The sequence below is a fragment of the Cryptomeria japonica genome, chromosome 3 (genome assembly GCF_030272615.1).
Source record: "Cryptomeria japonica chromosome 3, Sugi_1.0, whole genome shotgun sequence".
Classification (NCBI taxonomy): domain Eukaryota; kingdom Viridiplantae; phylum Streptophyta; class Pinopsida; order Cupressales; family Cupressaceae; genus Cryptomeria; species Cryptomeria japonica.
The window spans coordinates 841,184,647-841,201,001 of record NC_081407.1 but is presented as its reverse complement, the minus strand read 5'-3'; the positions used below and the strand labels follow the sequence as shown (position 1 = coordinate 841,201,001).

The 16,355-nt window shown below is 35.9% G+C and overlaps 1 protein-coding gene across 2 annotated transcripts; it reads left to right on the top strand.

Annotated features, from left to right (window-relative positions):
- Window positions 1–10,766: 10,766 nt before the first annotated feature.
- On the top strand, window positions 10,767–14,947 carry LOC131070037 (peroxidase 56). Of its 2 annotated transcripts, XM_058005590.2 has the most exons (5): window positions 10,767–11,029; window positions 11,274–11,470; window positions 11,575–11,760; window positions 14,117–14,282; window positions 14,362–14,947. In XM_058005590.2, exons 2-5 carry the CDS (start codon window positions 11,279–11,281, stop codon window positions 14,775–14,777), a joined length of 960 nt encoding a protein of 319 aa, XP_057861573.1. In that variant the 5' UTR covers window positions 10,767–11,029; window positions 11,274–11,278; the 3' UTR covers window positions 14,778–14,947. The 2 variants fall into 2 exon arrangements, with proteins under 2 accessions (XP_057861573.1, XP_057861571.1); XM_058005588.2 differs by lacking the exon at window positions 10,767–11,029 and having other exon boundaries at window positions 11,036–11,470.
- The last annotated feature ends 1,408 nt before the right edge of the window (window positions 14,948–16,355 follow it).

Here is a 16,355-nt window from a genome sequence, read left to right as displayed (position 1 = left end):
GTATATGACATGACCCCTTATGGCACCATATGACCCCTTGGGACACCATATGACCCCTTAGGACACCATATGGTGTTGTTAGGGGTCACATGGTATCCTAAGGAGTCATATGGTGTCATATAACCCCTTTGGACACCATATGACCCCTTTTAACATCCTAGTGCACGACATGACCCCTTGTGATACCATATGACCCCTTATAACAACATATGGTGTCATTAGGGGCCATCTGGTGTCCTAAGAGGTCATATGGTGTCGTTAGGGGTCATATGGTGTCCTAAGGGGTCATATGGTGTTCTATGTCCCCTTAAGACACCATATGACCCATAACAATACCATATGACCCCTTAGGACACCATATGGTGTCATTAGGGGGTGTCCAAAGGGGTCATATGGTGTCCTATTACCCCTTATAACACCGTATGACCACTTTAACATCCTAGTACATGACATGACCCCTTGTGACACCATGTGACCCCTTAGGACATCATATGGTGTTGTTAGGGGTCATATGGTGTCCTATGAACCCTTAGGACAACATATGACCCGTTTTAACATCCTTGTACATGACATGATCCATTGTGACACCATATGACCCCTTAGGATATCATATGGTATTGTTATGGGTAATATGGTGTTGTTAGAAGTCATATGGTGTCTAAAGGGGTCATATGGTGTCCTGTGACCCCTTAGGACACGATATGACCCCTTTTAACATCCTAGTACACGACATGACCCCTTATGACACCATATGACTCCTTAGGACACCATATGGTGTTTTTAGGGGTCATATGGTGTCGTTAGGAGTCATATGGTGTTCTATGGGGTCATATGGTGTCATATGACCCCTTAGGACACCATATGACCCCTTTTAACATCCTAGTACACAATATGACCCCTAATGACACCATATGACCCCTTAGGACACCATATGGTGTCATTAGGAGTCATATGATCTCTTAAAGTCTCATATGGTGTCCTATGACCCTTTAGGACATCATATGACCCCTTTTAACATCCTAGTACACGACATGGCCCTTTGTGATACCATATGACCCCTTAGGACACAATTTGATGGCGTTAAGGATCATATGGTCTCTTAAGGGGTCATATGGTGTCATTAGGGGTCATATGGTTTCCTAAGGGGTCATATGGTGTTCTATGACCCCTTAGGACACAATATGACCTATAATGACACCATACAACCCCTTTGTTAGGGGTCATGTGGTGCCCTCAGGAGTCATATGGTGTCCTATGACCCCTTAAGACACCATATGACCTCTTTTAACATCCTAGTACACAACATGGCTTCTTAGGACACCATATGACCTCTTAGGACAACATATGGTGTCTTTAGGTGTCATATGGTGTCCTAAGGGGTCATTTGGTGTCCTATGACCCCTTAGAACACCATATGACCCCTTAGGACACCATATGATGTTATTATGGGTCATATGGTGTCATATAACCCCTTAGGACACCATATGACCCCTTTTAACATCCTAGTACACGACATGAGCCCTTGTGACACCATATGACCCCTTAGGACACCGTATGGTGTCGTTATGGATCATACGGTGTCCTCAGGGGACAAATAGTTTTGTATGACCAATTAGGACACCATATGACCCTTTTTTACATCCTAGTACATGATATGACCCCTTGTGACACCATATTGTTGGCATTTGCATGAATATTGCATTAATGATATTTTATGTTGTCATTGATGTCAATTGAACCGATAATGGTATTTATGATATTGCTGATATTTGTTGTTAGTGATGTTGTCTTATAACCGGTAGGAAGAGCTTTGAGGAAGATGTTGTAAACTGGTATGTAAGTTTGTGAGTTGTAACTAGTAAACCCTACCAGTTGTTTTTGTTAAACCCTAACCAATCAAGTTGTTGATTTAAGATCTAATGATGAGTGGTAATGATAGTGACACGTATGATCATTGTATGAGGATAAGTTCAAATTGTTTTGGCACGTTTGTTCATTTGTTTGATTGTCTATGGAATGAGAAAAGTGGATTGCATCTAATGCATAGCGCTTGATGAGTTACAAGTCTGATGAAGCAGTGATCATGGAGCGGTTGGAATTTTCTTGAAGAATGTGTATAGATTGCTATGTAAATCCAATGGTCACACTTGAATCGATTTGTTTGTAATCTTTATGAGAGAATTAGGTTTTTGTTGTGTTACCAACCTAATTGATTTGTATTTAAGGTCGATGAAGTTGTTTGTAAAGTTGTTGGCAAAGTGTTGGCACAAATCAGTGAGTGTGTGGTTGCCTAATCGGAGAATGGATCTACAGTTTGAGTAAAAGCAGATTGAAGCTTAAAAGGATCTGATCAAGCAAATGTAGTGCTATTCAGACAGATCAAGAAAACCTGTTGTTTTCTAACAATTACAACAGAAATTAAATCCCCTAACAGGGTAAGCTCTAACAAGCTTGGTTACTTCTTAAATCCTCTAACAAGGTGATCCATTAGCTTGGATTCTCAAATCCTCTACCAAGGTTACTCCTAACAGGGTATTTATTTTTCATCAAGACATTTTGTAAATCCCTTAACCGGGTGATTCCTAACAGGATCAGTTCTTAACATGACTTATTGTAAAATCTTTAACAAGCTTGGCTCCTAATAGGGTGAACTTCAGAAGAGTTCAAATAGCTATCCTTGTGAGTCTCATCTCACCGTGGTTTTTACCTATTTGGGTTTTCCACGTATAAACATTTGTGTCAAGTGGTGAATGTTTTTGTGGTTATGATCTTATTTGTTGATTTGATTAATTTCTGATTAAGTCATGATAACTGGAAGCATTGAGAGATGAAGCATGTTGATATATGATTAAGAATTTTTATGTTTACAAGATTGAATTTGTTTACTGTTAAGTTGTTATAACAGTTAACCAGTTGATGTTGAGTATTCTTATGAGTATTGATATTGATAGTAAAAGTTTACTTTGTGAGTTTGAATTTGAGATTGGGAAGTTTGTATCAGTTTTTCAGTTTACTGATTCACCCCCCCTCTCAGTAATCTACCAGATACTTATTCTTTCATCATACCATCACATATAACCCCTTATGACATCATATGGTGTCGTTAGGGGTCATATGGTGTCATTAGGAGTCATATGGTGTACTAAGGGGTCATATGGTGTCTTATGACCCTTAGGACACCATATGACCCCTTTTGACATCCTAGTACATGACATAACCCCTTGTGACACCATATGACTCCTTAAGACACCATATTATGTCATTAGGGGTCATATGGTGTCCTATGACCCTTTAGGACACCATATGACCATTTTTAACATCCTAGTACATGACATGACCCCTTGTGACAACATATGACTCCTTAGAACATCATATGGTGTCGTTGTTAGGGGTCATATGGTGTCCTAAGGGATCAAATGGTGTCTTATGACCCTTTAGGACACCATATGACCCATTTTAACATCCTAGTGCATAACATGACCCCTTTTGACACCATATGACCCCTTAAGACACCATATGGTGTTGTTAGGGCTCATATGGTTTTGTTAGGAGCCATATGATGTCTTAAAGGGTCATATGGTTTCCTATGACCCCTTAGGACACCATCTAACCCCTTTTAACATTCCACAGCATAACATGATCCCTTGTGACACCATATGACCCCTCAGGACACCATATGGTGTCGTTAGGGGTCATATGGTATGGTAAGGTGTCATATGGTGTTTTATGACCCCTTAGGATACTATATGACCACTTTTAACATCCTAGTACACAACACGAACCCTTATGACACCATATGACCCCTTAGGACACCATATAGTGTCATTAGGTGTCACATGGTGTCCTAAAGGGTCATATGGTGTCTTATGAGCCCATAGGACACCATATCACCCCTTTTAACATCCTAGTACATGACATGACCCCTTTTGACACCATGTGACCCCTTACGACACCATATGGTGTCGTTGGGGGCCATATGCTCTCCTAAGGGGTCATATGGTGTCGTTGGGGGTCATATACTCTCCTAAGGGGTCATATGGTGTCGTTGGGGGTCATATGATGTCTTTAGGGGTCATATGGTGTTCTATGACCCCTTAGGACACCATAGGACCCATAACGACACCATATGACCCCTTATGACACCATATAGTGTCATTAGAGGTCATATGGTTTACGACACCATATGGTGTCGTTGGGGGCCATATGCTCTCCTAAGGGGTCATATGGTGTTGTTGGGGGTCATATGCTCTCCTAAGGGGTCATATGGTGTTGTTGGGGGTCATATGATGGCTTTAGGGGTCATATGGTGTTCTATGACCCCTTAAGACACCATATGACCCATAACGACACCATATGACCCCTTATGACACCATATAGTGTCATTAGGGGTCATATAGTTTCCTATGACCCCTTAGGACACCATATGACCCCTTTTAACATCCTAGTACATGACATAACACCTTGTGACACCATATGACCCCTTAGGACACCATATGGTGTTGTTAGGGGTCATATGGTGTCATAAGGGGTTATAATGTGTCTTATGACCCCTTAGGGTACCACATGACTTCTTTTAACATCCTAGTACATGGCATGACCCCTTGTGATACCATATGACCTCTTACGAGACCATGTGGTGTCGTTAGGAGTCATATAGTGTCTTGAGGGGTCATATGGTGTCCTATAACACCTTAGGGCACCATATGATCCCTTTTAACATCTTAATACATGACATGTCCCCTTGTGAGACTATATCACCCCTTAGGATACCATATGGTGTTGTTAGGGGTCATATGCTGTCCTATGACTCCTTAGGACACCATATGACCCTTTTTAACATCTTAGTACACAACATAACCCCTTGTGACACCATACAACCCCTTAGGACACCATATGGTATCTATAGGGGTCATATGGCATTGTTAGGAGTCATATGGTATTCTAAGGGGTCATATGTTGTCCTATGAAGCCTTAGGACACCATATGACCCCTTTTAACTTCCTAGTACACAACATGACCCCTTGTGGCACCATAGGACCCTTTAGGACACCATATGATGTCATTAGGGGTCATATGGTGTCATATGGCCCCTTAGAACACCATATGACCCCTTTTAACATCCTATTGCATGACATGACCCCTTGTGACACCATATAACCCCTTAGGACAATATGATGTTCAAATGGTGTCATATGGTGTCCTAAGGGGTCATATGGTTTTCTACCTCATATGTGGGCCCTTAGGACCCCATATGACCCCTTACGACCCCATATGACCCCTAATGATATCGCATGACCCCTTAGAACACCATATGACCCCTTTTAAGACCCTAGTACATGATATGACACCATATGACCCCTTAGGACACCATATGACCATTTCTAACATTCTAGTACATGACATGACCACTTATGACACCATATGATCCTTTAGGACAGTGTGATGTCCTAATGGGTCATATGGTGTCCAAAGGGTTCATATGGTGTCCTACGGGTTCATATGGTGGTCTAACAAATGTGTGGGCCCTTAGGACCCCATATGACCCCTAATGACATCATATGAGCCCTTAGGACACCATATGACCCCTTTTATCATCCTCATACATGACATGACCCCTTATGACACCATATAAGTCATATAGTGTCCTAAGGGGTCATATGGTGTTCTAACACATGTGTGGGTCCTTAGGACTCCATATGACCCCTAACAACACCGTATGACCCATTAGGACATCATATGACCCCTTTTAACATCCTAGTACACAACATGACCCCTTATGACACCATATGACCCCTTAGGACAATATGATGTCCTAATGTGTCATATGGTGTTATAACACATGTGTGGGCCCTTAGGAAACCATATCACCCCTTAGGACACCATATGACCCCTTTTAACATCCTAGTACACGACATGACCCCCACTCATATGGTATTCTAATACATGTGTGGGCCCTTATGACCCCTAACGACACTGTATGATCCATTAGGACACCATATGACCCCTTTTAACATCCTAGTACGTGACATGACCCCTTATGACACCATATGACCCTTTAGGACAATATGATATCCCAATGGATCATAAGGTGTCCTAAGGGGCCATATGGTGTTATAACACATGTGTGGGCCCTTAAGACACCATATGACCCCTTTTAACATCCTAGTACATAACATAACCCTAGTCATATGGTGTCCTAAGGGGTCATATGTTGTTCTAACACATGTGTGGGCCCTTAGGACACCATATGACCCCTAACGACACCATATGACCCCTTAGGACACCACATGACACCTTTAACATCCTAGTACATCACATGACCTTGGTCATATGGTGTACTAAAGGGTCATATGTTGTTCTAACATATGTGTGGGCCCTTAGGGCATCATATGATCCCTAACGACACCATATGACCAATTAGAACACCATATGGCCCCTCAGAACACCATATTACCCTTTAGGACCATATGTTGTCCTAAGGGTTCATATGTTATTCTGACACATGTGTTTCCGCTTATGACACCTAATGATACCATGTGACCCCTCAAAACACCATATGACCCCTAACATAAAATATTAATAATATATTTTAATATATATCTAATTTATATATTATAGTATTAATAGATCATATTTATTATATATATTAGTATATTGAATATTAATATATTGTATATTAATATTAATATATAATAATATAGAAAAAAAAATTAATTTTATTCTTAATAAAAACTTATTAAAATCGGATATCCGCTAAAATTGGATATCCGATATATCAGATATCTGATTTTAGCGAATATACGATTTCTCTGACAAAAATTTGAAAATTTGAAATTTGTCTTGAGATTGCATTGGGATTTGGCTAGGAAATGCCCAGCCTGGAAAGTCAATAGAAAAAACATGTTTTTGAGTATTCCTTGTTTTTCCAGACTTCGCCCTAGTGCCTAATGACTTTTTTTTAGCTGAAATTGATAAAACAAAAAGGGAATTTTAAGGACATTATCATCTTTCCAACAATATAAGGTGTGCCTTATTTTGACTTTAATAAATAATTATTATTTATTTTTTAATTAAATTTTTACTAAAGTCCTGATTGATAGGCTGATTGAAAAACACCCATAACTTTCAAATGGTATCACATTTTTTGAATCTGAAACATGCGTCACATTCTATGCTTCATCTACTATAGGATTAAAAAAAATGAATTTCATAAAGTTTAGACTAAGTTAAGGTGGTCAGACGTATGAGTTTTTGAAATTCTAAAAAGTTGTTGTAGAAAATTCATAATTAATTATTTACTTCGAAAAAATATGTGTCACATCTGGACATTAGTGTACTACTTATATTAAAAATCTTATAAAAATAAATATTATGATTTGATTGTGCTTAGGGTGGTCAGACATACATGTACTTATCTTTTTCCTTAAATTTTAGTACTACTGCATTGAAATTTCAAATTTTCATCAAATAATTTATTTTTTTTTCAAAAAAACCTAGTAGCTTAGAAATTACATTCAATTTTCTACAGATTCTCTTCTTACATATTTTTAAAATAATTTTCATAACTTACTCAAATTTTCATGTCAAGTTGCATAAATTTGATTTACTAAAATTTTATTGCCACTTAAGGGCCTGTTTTGGCTCACCATGATCCTACACATACCCAGAGAGAGAGTCTTAAAGAGAGACTAAAAATACCTAGAGATAGTAGGAGAGTAAGAGAGAGATTGATCCTAAAAATATTTAATAATCACCTATTAGAGAGAGAGAGAGAGAGAGAGAGAGAGAGAGAGAGAGAGAGAGAGAGAGAGAGAGAGAGAGAGAGAGAGAGAGAGAGAGAGAGAGAGAGAGAGAGAGAGAGAGAGAGAGAGAGAGAGAGAGAGAATCTTAAGGGGGGAGACTAAAAAGACCTAAAAAGAGTATGAGAGTAGGAGAGAGAGAGAGAAAGAGATACTTGCAATAAAAAAAACCCAAAATTATATTCCTAAAATATTTATATGCTATCTTAAATGCTCCAAAAATGGGTGATAAAGTCGAAAAGTAATTTAGATGAAAGTGAAAAGAGAATTAGAATTGTATGTGAGAAAGGAGGATTTAAAGAGGAATCCTTTGAAAATGTTGTGTAGAGAAGTTCTTAATTCTTGAAAAAAATGTACTATAGAAGAATATAGAATCAATATTTGTATGGGAGAGACCACATGAAAATATGAGTTACAAATTTAAAGGTATAATATTTTTAATTAAAGAGGTAGAATGGAAGGATTATAAGGTTTGAACTTTAAAAAATTTAGGTCTAATTTTTCATATTATAGTTTGTTTTTTTAAAATTATATTTTATCTACTCAAAATTTAAAAGCTAGAGCAAGCAAAAATGAATGAAAATGCCTTAGAGATGAGCATTATGCCCACCCATAATAGAAAAACTGCAAGTATATGTCAAGTAGGATGTGCAAATTAGAAAGGTATATTTCAAAAGAACATAAAAAATATTATTCACAAATATAGAGTAACCTCCTTTTCCCACTCAACTTGACAAGCTTGATGAGCAGGTAGCTTACTAAGAAAGGAAATATTACTTGGATAATCACAAACTTGTAGATCAAAAAATGCTTTAACAAATATTAAACATCATTAACAAGAAGGTCTAGATTAATGGCAATAATATGCTAATATTTACTCTTCTACAAACAAGGTCATTAGGTCATGAAAATTTCTCAACCTTCTCATCAAATATGAACTCATTTTTGCCTACTTCAAAACACCAATGATAATTTCATGATTGAATATCATGGACTCATTATCCCAAATAGCATATTTGAAGGAGAAGAGAAAGGGGGATTTCGGGCCTCCTAGATGAACCATGGGAATTTTAAGCAACTATTGGTGGTTGTACAATACAACAAAACCTAGCCATAGTCAACCTCCCATCCATCTCCTTAAACCATGTGAAATCCACAAAGAAAACTAGCAAAATACATTAAAAAATGGACAAAAAGAATCAACAAGGCTTGTGAAAGGAAAAATGCAATAAAAGGGGGCACTTCATAGCAGTTGGAAATCTCACAAACCCTAGCCACAATCATGTCCTTTGTCAACTTCATTATATTCCTCCTACATGTGCCTTTTTTTTAATACAATGCACTTAATAATGCATATCTTTGAAATGTGATGTGAATCTACTAGTTCTTAACATTATAAGTAATTGGTAAAAGTAAAAAATAGAGGCCTCTTAGATGAGCATTTAAGTTGTGTCTAAGTTTAGCACAATTAAATAGTTTTAAGAAAAATAGTTTCACGTAAAAAATTCACGCAAATTAATCGTGTTATGTATTTCTTTTTGTTTGAATAAATTTTAACCCCTCTTTTATGTTAAAAATATTTCAAGCAAATAAATTTCACCCAAAATTGTTGCCACATACATGGTGCATGTCCTTGGCCAAAACATATTTGCAAGAAAGGATGATTCTAGAAGAACAAGGAGCAGATTGCTCTAGCACAACAAACAAATTTGTATCAATAATCAGCAAAGTCAAAAACCGGTTGTGCCATGTAGATACAAGGTTAATAATAGCATTGTCATATACATAAATGGTAACAGCTGAATAGAGACAAGACTGGAGCAAGATAGAGAAGACAACCATCAATTTTGCAAGGCACACTTTAATCTTTATGCCATAGGGATCCTATTTTTCTTCAAAAGTTGCTCCAATTCAGTTTTAATTTTTTGAATTTGAACATCCAATTTTAGGGGAGAGGACCCACTAGTTGTGCACCCTAACTTCGCACTTCTCAAAATCCTACGTGGAAATATCAAATCACTCCCAATTTTTGACAGTAGCTTACATGGCAAGTCCCCCGCTTAAAACTAAGGTTTCAGGGCCACATCATCAAATATGATGCCACATCAGCATGGGTTTTGCCAAGGTGTCCAAAACAGCCCCCCAAAAAAGGTGATACTAATAGGCATGCAAAAGGGGCCACAATACTTGTGCAACTGATGTGGCATCACATGATTTGTTGCTTTTTACAACAAGGGGTATATTTCATTCAATTATTGGTACATCATCAACAATAACAACTTTAAAGTCACAACTGTTGGTGCAATGTTGTATAAAAATTGGACATTAAATCAGCAATTATGGGGTTATTAAATCAACAACTTCTATCACAAGAATTGGAAAGCGCTCAACTATTGGGTTCTTTCCCCTAAACTCTTTGTGATATCTGCTTGAAAAAGGAGAAAATAAAGAAGCAAGACAATAGAAAACATCATAGTAAAACCTTAAAAATTCAACCTCTTGGTGATCGTTGTAAATATTAACATCTATTTTAGCCCTCTAAGCTCTAGGATTACTTTTTCAACTCTCCTAAATATTCATGAACAAAAGAAAAAACACTTGTAATGAACTCAGTCCCTCTAAAGATACCATCTATGAAACAGATAGAATGCACCGACCCTAGATAATGTATTTATAAATCTAAACTTATAAATACACTATAGAATCACTACATTCTATCAATCCCATAACCAATTGCCCTCTGAAATGGTCTAAAATGTCAAAATGAGGGAAACAGCTCAAAGCTTTTTTATAAATACAAAAGTACTACATGTCTCCTTGATTATTCAACACGTGAAATCTTGCATTATTGTCAGTGATACGAGGCCCGCTCGTGACTTAACCATGCAATTATCCAAACTCACATGTAAGCTGATCTCATTAGCTTTACCCCACTATATTATATCGATGTATACGTATTCCTGTGCAGAGATCACGCGCCACAACAATGCTGGAGTCCACTGAATAGTTTACAATGAAACAAAAGAACATGACTTGTTTGTCTTAACTTGAAGATGTTGTGATACAGTCAAATAACTAAGCATGTAAAAGTAGGTAGGACGGTGAAAATTTCCAATTTAAGATGTGATAGTGGACGCCAGACTACTATTGAACTACATTTTATATTGGAATCTTGGTTACTTGGCTCTTGGTTGCTTTATCAGTTTCTCTTGTACTGCAAACATGATGAGGTAGAATTGGTTATAACTCTTTTTTATGCTCATCAGAGTTACAGAATAGAGGAATGTCCATTGATAACATGTTCAAAATGCCTGTTTAGTGTTCTAATTAGGTTTTTCTTCAAAGAGAGCAAACGATACTGTAATCAGTTTTTGTTTGCCCAATACCCTGTCATTCATTTATACAAGTATTTGATATTTGTTACAATATCTTTATCAATATGAACAGCAGATAGTAAAAGTTGGAAGATGGCAGGTCCAATGAATGTTGCAGTTATGTTGGTGTTGATAATGGGTACTGGATTTGCATCTGGTTTAGATCCAAATTTCTATAGCAGGAGTTGTCCCAATGTGGTGCAAATCGTTGCCACAATTGTGAACAGGCATTTGAAGCAGGATGTCACAATAGCAGCTCCTCTTGTTCGCTTGTTTTTTCATGATTGCTTTGTAGAAGTAAGTATTAACTATCTCAGGGAATTGCTACATGCAATAAAAGAGAGCTTTAATGGAATTCTTTATAGATCTTCTTATATTTGTATTATTGTACTTGTATGTAGGGTTGTGATGCATCTGTTTTGATAGTGTCACCGAATAAAACTGCAGAGAGAGATGCAACACCCAATTTTTCTCTCAGTCAGTTTGATTTAATCGATGAGATCAAGAGCGCTCTTGAAAGGACATGCCCGGGTACTGTTTCATGTGCAGATATTCTTGCTCTTGCAGCAAGAGATGCAGTCTTACAGGTAGATACTGCTTGTGTTCAACAATTCCTAAAGCATTTTTTAATAGCCTGTGATAAAACCTTAGGGTAATCATGTATTATATCGATGCATTTTATTCATATATCAGAATCTATGTAAAGTCTCAAAATGCTCTCAAGCAAGAACTGTATATGCATGGTGGAGATTGACCTGCAGTATGTAATGAGAACTTGTAACTATATTAGGTTGCCTGTTCAGTATAAAAGTATATAGATGTTTATAGGGACTTCCAGCACCCATAGAACACTGATTGTGGGATTTTAAGGGTCAGGTGCATTTTTCATTAGATTTTATAGATTTCATTTAAAAGCTGAAAAGGCAGCCACTGCAATCTTGTCATGAGTCCATTACCATTATAGGCTAAGGGGAATCCACCCTTATATATATAGGGAGATATAGATATTATAGAGGAGGGACTGCAATCTTATGATTCATTTATAGTGCTAGAAAATAAGTCACATTCGAATTGAAGATGGACCTCTCAGGAAGAGGCTAGTTATTTATTCAGCGATAGAGCACCCTATAACAAATGGGAGATGCTAGCCTATAACAAATGGGAGATGCTAGATTTGAATAGGTTCATGAAAAGTTTAACATGGTATCAAAGTCTAGATCAACAGAATCAAGTCAAATTACATCTACAATATGACTTAAAAAAGTATTAGAAAATGAACCATGCTTAAACCAACAAATCAAAAACCAGTAACTTGATAGTAAATCACTCCAACCTAAATCCTTTCACTAATTAATAGAAGTGCCACTTTTGTTCTCAATAGCAACCCTAATTAATTTTATTTGAGGCTTTCAACTACTCTTCTGCAGTGTCAAAGTTTATTATTTAATTTTATGGTTTGGCTCCCACAATTTAGCTGGTAACATACATGGAGAAATCTAGGTAAAAAATGTTGGCTGTCCTAACAGTAATAAACATTTAATTTGAAATATCTGTTGGCACATAGTTTTAAAATTTTGTCCTTTTATAATAAAGGATATGGTTACCATTTGCTATGTTCACAAGATGGTAAAAATATTGCTAATTTAAAGCCCTGAGAGCAAAATGCCCATGACTTTCATTTACTTGCAATTCGGAATAGAAGCATTACATATAAAGGCAAAGGGTTCTACTGCACTGGAACACATCTTAAAAGTATAGTCGTACTAATTGGACACATAGTTTTTAAAATTTTGTCCTTTTCGAATAAAGCATATATTTACCATTTGTTATGTTCACGAGATGGTATGAAAATTGGTAATTTATAGCCCTGAGAGCAGGATGTCCATCTGGAAAGCAGGTGGTGTCTTTATAATCAGGTTAATCATTCTATATGCAGAACTGTCATTCCATTAAAATTTGCTGGTATTAATGAACTTTCAAATCATCAATTAGTTCACAAGATTAGTTCTCAGAGTTGGAACGACCAGTCCAATACCTCCCATCCAATGTAACTTGGAAAATTAAATTTGAGTCAGACTCTGATACCACCTGCAGAATTATCCTTACTTCAAAATCTACTTATAAACTTCCAAATCAACAACATCACTTATAATCAAAATAACAATCAATCCACAAGACCAAGTCCCAAACATACTATGATTAATCCCACAGTATCTATATTTATAACCTTTTATAAATGCCAACTAAAAAGGATATGCTATTAAAAAGCTTGTACCACATTTCAACTAGAAAACATAGAGAATCTATATCTACTATAAGGTTAACCTTTAATCTCTATGACCTTTATATAAAAGTGCTAAATATTCCTTCTATTTTAAAATGGGAAAAAATCAAAAATCAATGTTTACCAAAAGTGTTTCTCGCAAAGTCGATATCTATATAGCAGACTTGCAGATGGTTATTGTACAGTTAATATTTGAGTTCAGGTCAATTATAAGTCTATGTTTTCTTTAACCCTCTGTTTTTTATTTTTCAACAAATTTTTATTAGTTTATTTTTCAATGTTAGTAGAATTTTACAATCTATGAGATTGTTGTATGTTGCTTTTAGATTGCGTGAGTGTTTTTTGCATCAACTTTTCAGATCACACTCTGTGATCTATCATCATGATGATAGAGAGCATTAAGAGTTTTAAAATGTGATCTATTATCAGGATGATAGAGAGCATTAAGAGTTTTAAAATGATAGATCATAGAATGTGATCTGAAATATTGATTTAAAAAACACTTACCCAATTAAATCCAGAAATAACATACAAATCATTAATTTCTGTTACAAAATTTATTTCTTTTAATTTATTTATTTTATGAAGATTGGACATAAAGAGCTAACACCCTCAAATGTAATTCTATAAAATCTGCTAAATATTCATAAACTTCCCAGACTGGAGGACCCACATGGGCTGTCGAACTAGGAAGAAGAGATGGGCTAAAATCCAGTGATTTTGATGCAACAACACACCTTCCTTCTTCCAGATCAGATGCTCAGGCCCTCATCAACAGTTTCGCCTCTAATAGACTAAGCATCAGAGATCTAGTCACTCTCTCAGGTACACCATGTCAATATATTCAGAGATTTCAATATGATTCAATAATTTCATCACATTTTTAAAATTTTGGGGCCCACAGGAGCTCACACATTTGGGAAGACACACTGCAGTTTCGTTGGAAGGCGTCTGTATGACTTTACCAATAATGGTGGAATTGATCCCACACTAAATACAACATATGCAATGAGCTTGAAAAAGCAATGCACAGCCCCCGTCAATCCCAACACAATTGTGCTTCTGGACCCATCTACTCCAAACAGGTTTGATAACATTTATTTCAAGGAACTATTACAAAATCAAGGCATTTTTTCCTCAGATTCAGCTTTGGTTCTAGATCCTAGGACTAAGGTTTTTGTCACAGAGTATGCCAATAACGAGGATTCTTTTAGAGACCAATTTGGTATTGCCATGATAAAAATGGGTAGGATTGGTGTTCTAACTGGCCAACAAGGCCAGATTCGTAAGAGATGTGATATTGTAAATACATTATTTTAGTTAAGAATTTCATGCACAGAGTAAATCAAGGATTGTTAGGTAACTGGAATGCAGACTTCATGAGGTGATCCAAACCTTATCAACTGTAAATATGCCAGAGAACCATGAATTGCTTTCATTAAAGTGGAATTCACGATGGCTGGAATTATGATATTTAAAGAATTTAAATATCAGTGTTATCAATATTCAATTATGTGGTTTTTGGGTAAATTTATGGATTGTAATGATTCAAATGAATGATCCATTTAGTTAACTGCTATTGTTTCTGGATTCGATTGTGTCTGTTTTACATCAACGTTTCGAATCACACTATGTGATTCATCATCAGGATGATAGAGAGCATAAGCAACAGAGAAATGAATCACAGAGTATGATTCTAAACATTGATGCAAAAAACACAGACACAATCAAATCCAGAAACAGTAGCAGTTAACATGATGGATTGTGAAAAACTGATGTCTTTGATTCATTTAGTATTCATTGCATCTACATAATGAATAATTTCATTTAGATTTCATTGCATCTACATGATGAATAATTTTAAATATGTTTTTAATCAATTTAACATAAGCATTTAATGAAATTTTTTACTATTTTAGAAATAAACAAGGTTGATAGGATCCAAGATAAATAACTTTCACAAATATTTTAAGGTGTAAATTAATTAAATTATAATTACAACTAAAATGATTTTAAGATTGTAATAATGAAATTGTTTATATTTATTATTTTATTGTATTTTATATTTGAGGTCCATTTTAATCTGAGATTATGTATCATGTAAATAATGTACTTTTTAGTTCAGAATGGTTATATACAACCCAAGTTCTATATGTTCATATCTACAATTATTCCTAGCAATTAGTCTTGACCGTCAATTTTATGTATTTTAATGCAATCTATGTTTTTTATCCCTTTAGTTTATAAAATTAAAAATTCAATTTGCAACTAACTTTACCTATCATTGTAACTATTATGTGTTGACTCAAGGTGCAATAGTGTTTCTTTTGAACCTTAATATTGCACTTAAAGGTGTTAGTGGAAATTAATTTCTTCAGATTTACATGTGTGCGTTGCAATTGAAACTAAGTCATTTCTAACTATTAAATATATTTGTCACGTTTGCTAATAAAACAGGCAGTTTTCTCCAGCCTCTCTAACTGTTGTCCACGCATGTAAAAGCTATTGAGTTAGACAGTTAGTTTAGTATTTGATCACCCACCATCTGTGGTGTTAAGTCTTCTATAAATAAAGGCAATTCAATATGTTTATGTGGATCAATTAATAAAAATATGTATTTTTTTTTATGTATATATATTGTCTTTTATATCTCTATTTTAATTTGCTCTCTTTTAACAAATTTGGTATCAAAGCTGGCGTATGAGCACCTAATGGGTGCATGCTTCTATGAGGCAACCATTTTAAAAGCTATGTTGGTCTTTATGTTTTGGTCATTGAATAAGGCCTTTTTGATCATTTTTGTACTTGGTTGAATCAAATGAGTCCATTTGGAGGTCACTGGGGATCAATGGTTCAATGTTGATCACAACTTGCAAAAGTCGTCATGTTGATGCAAAG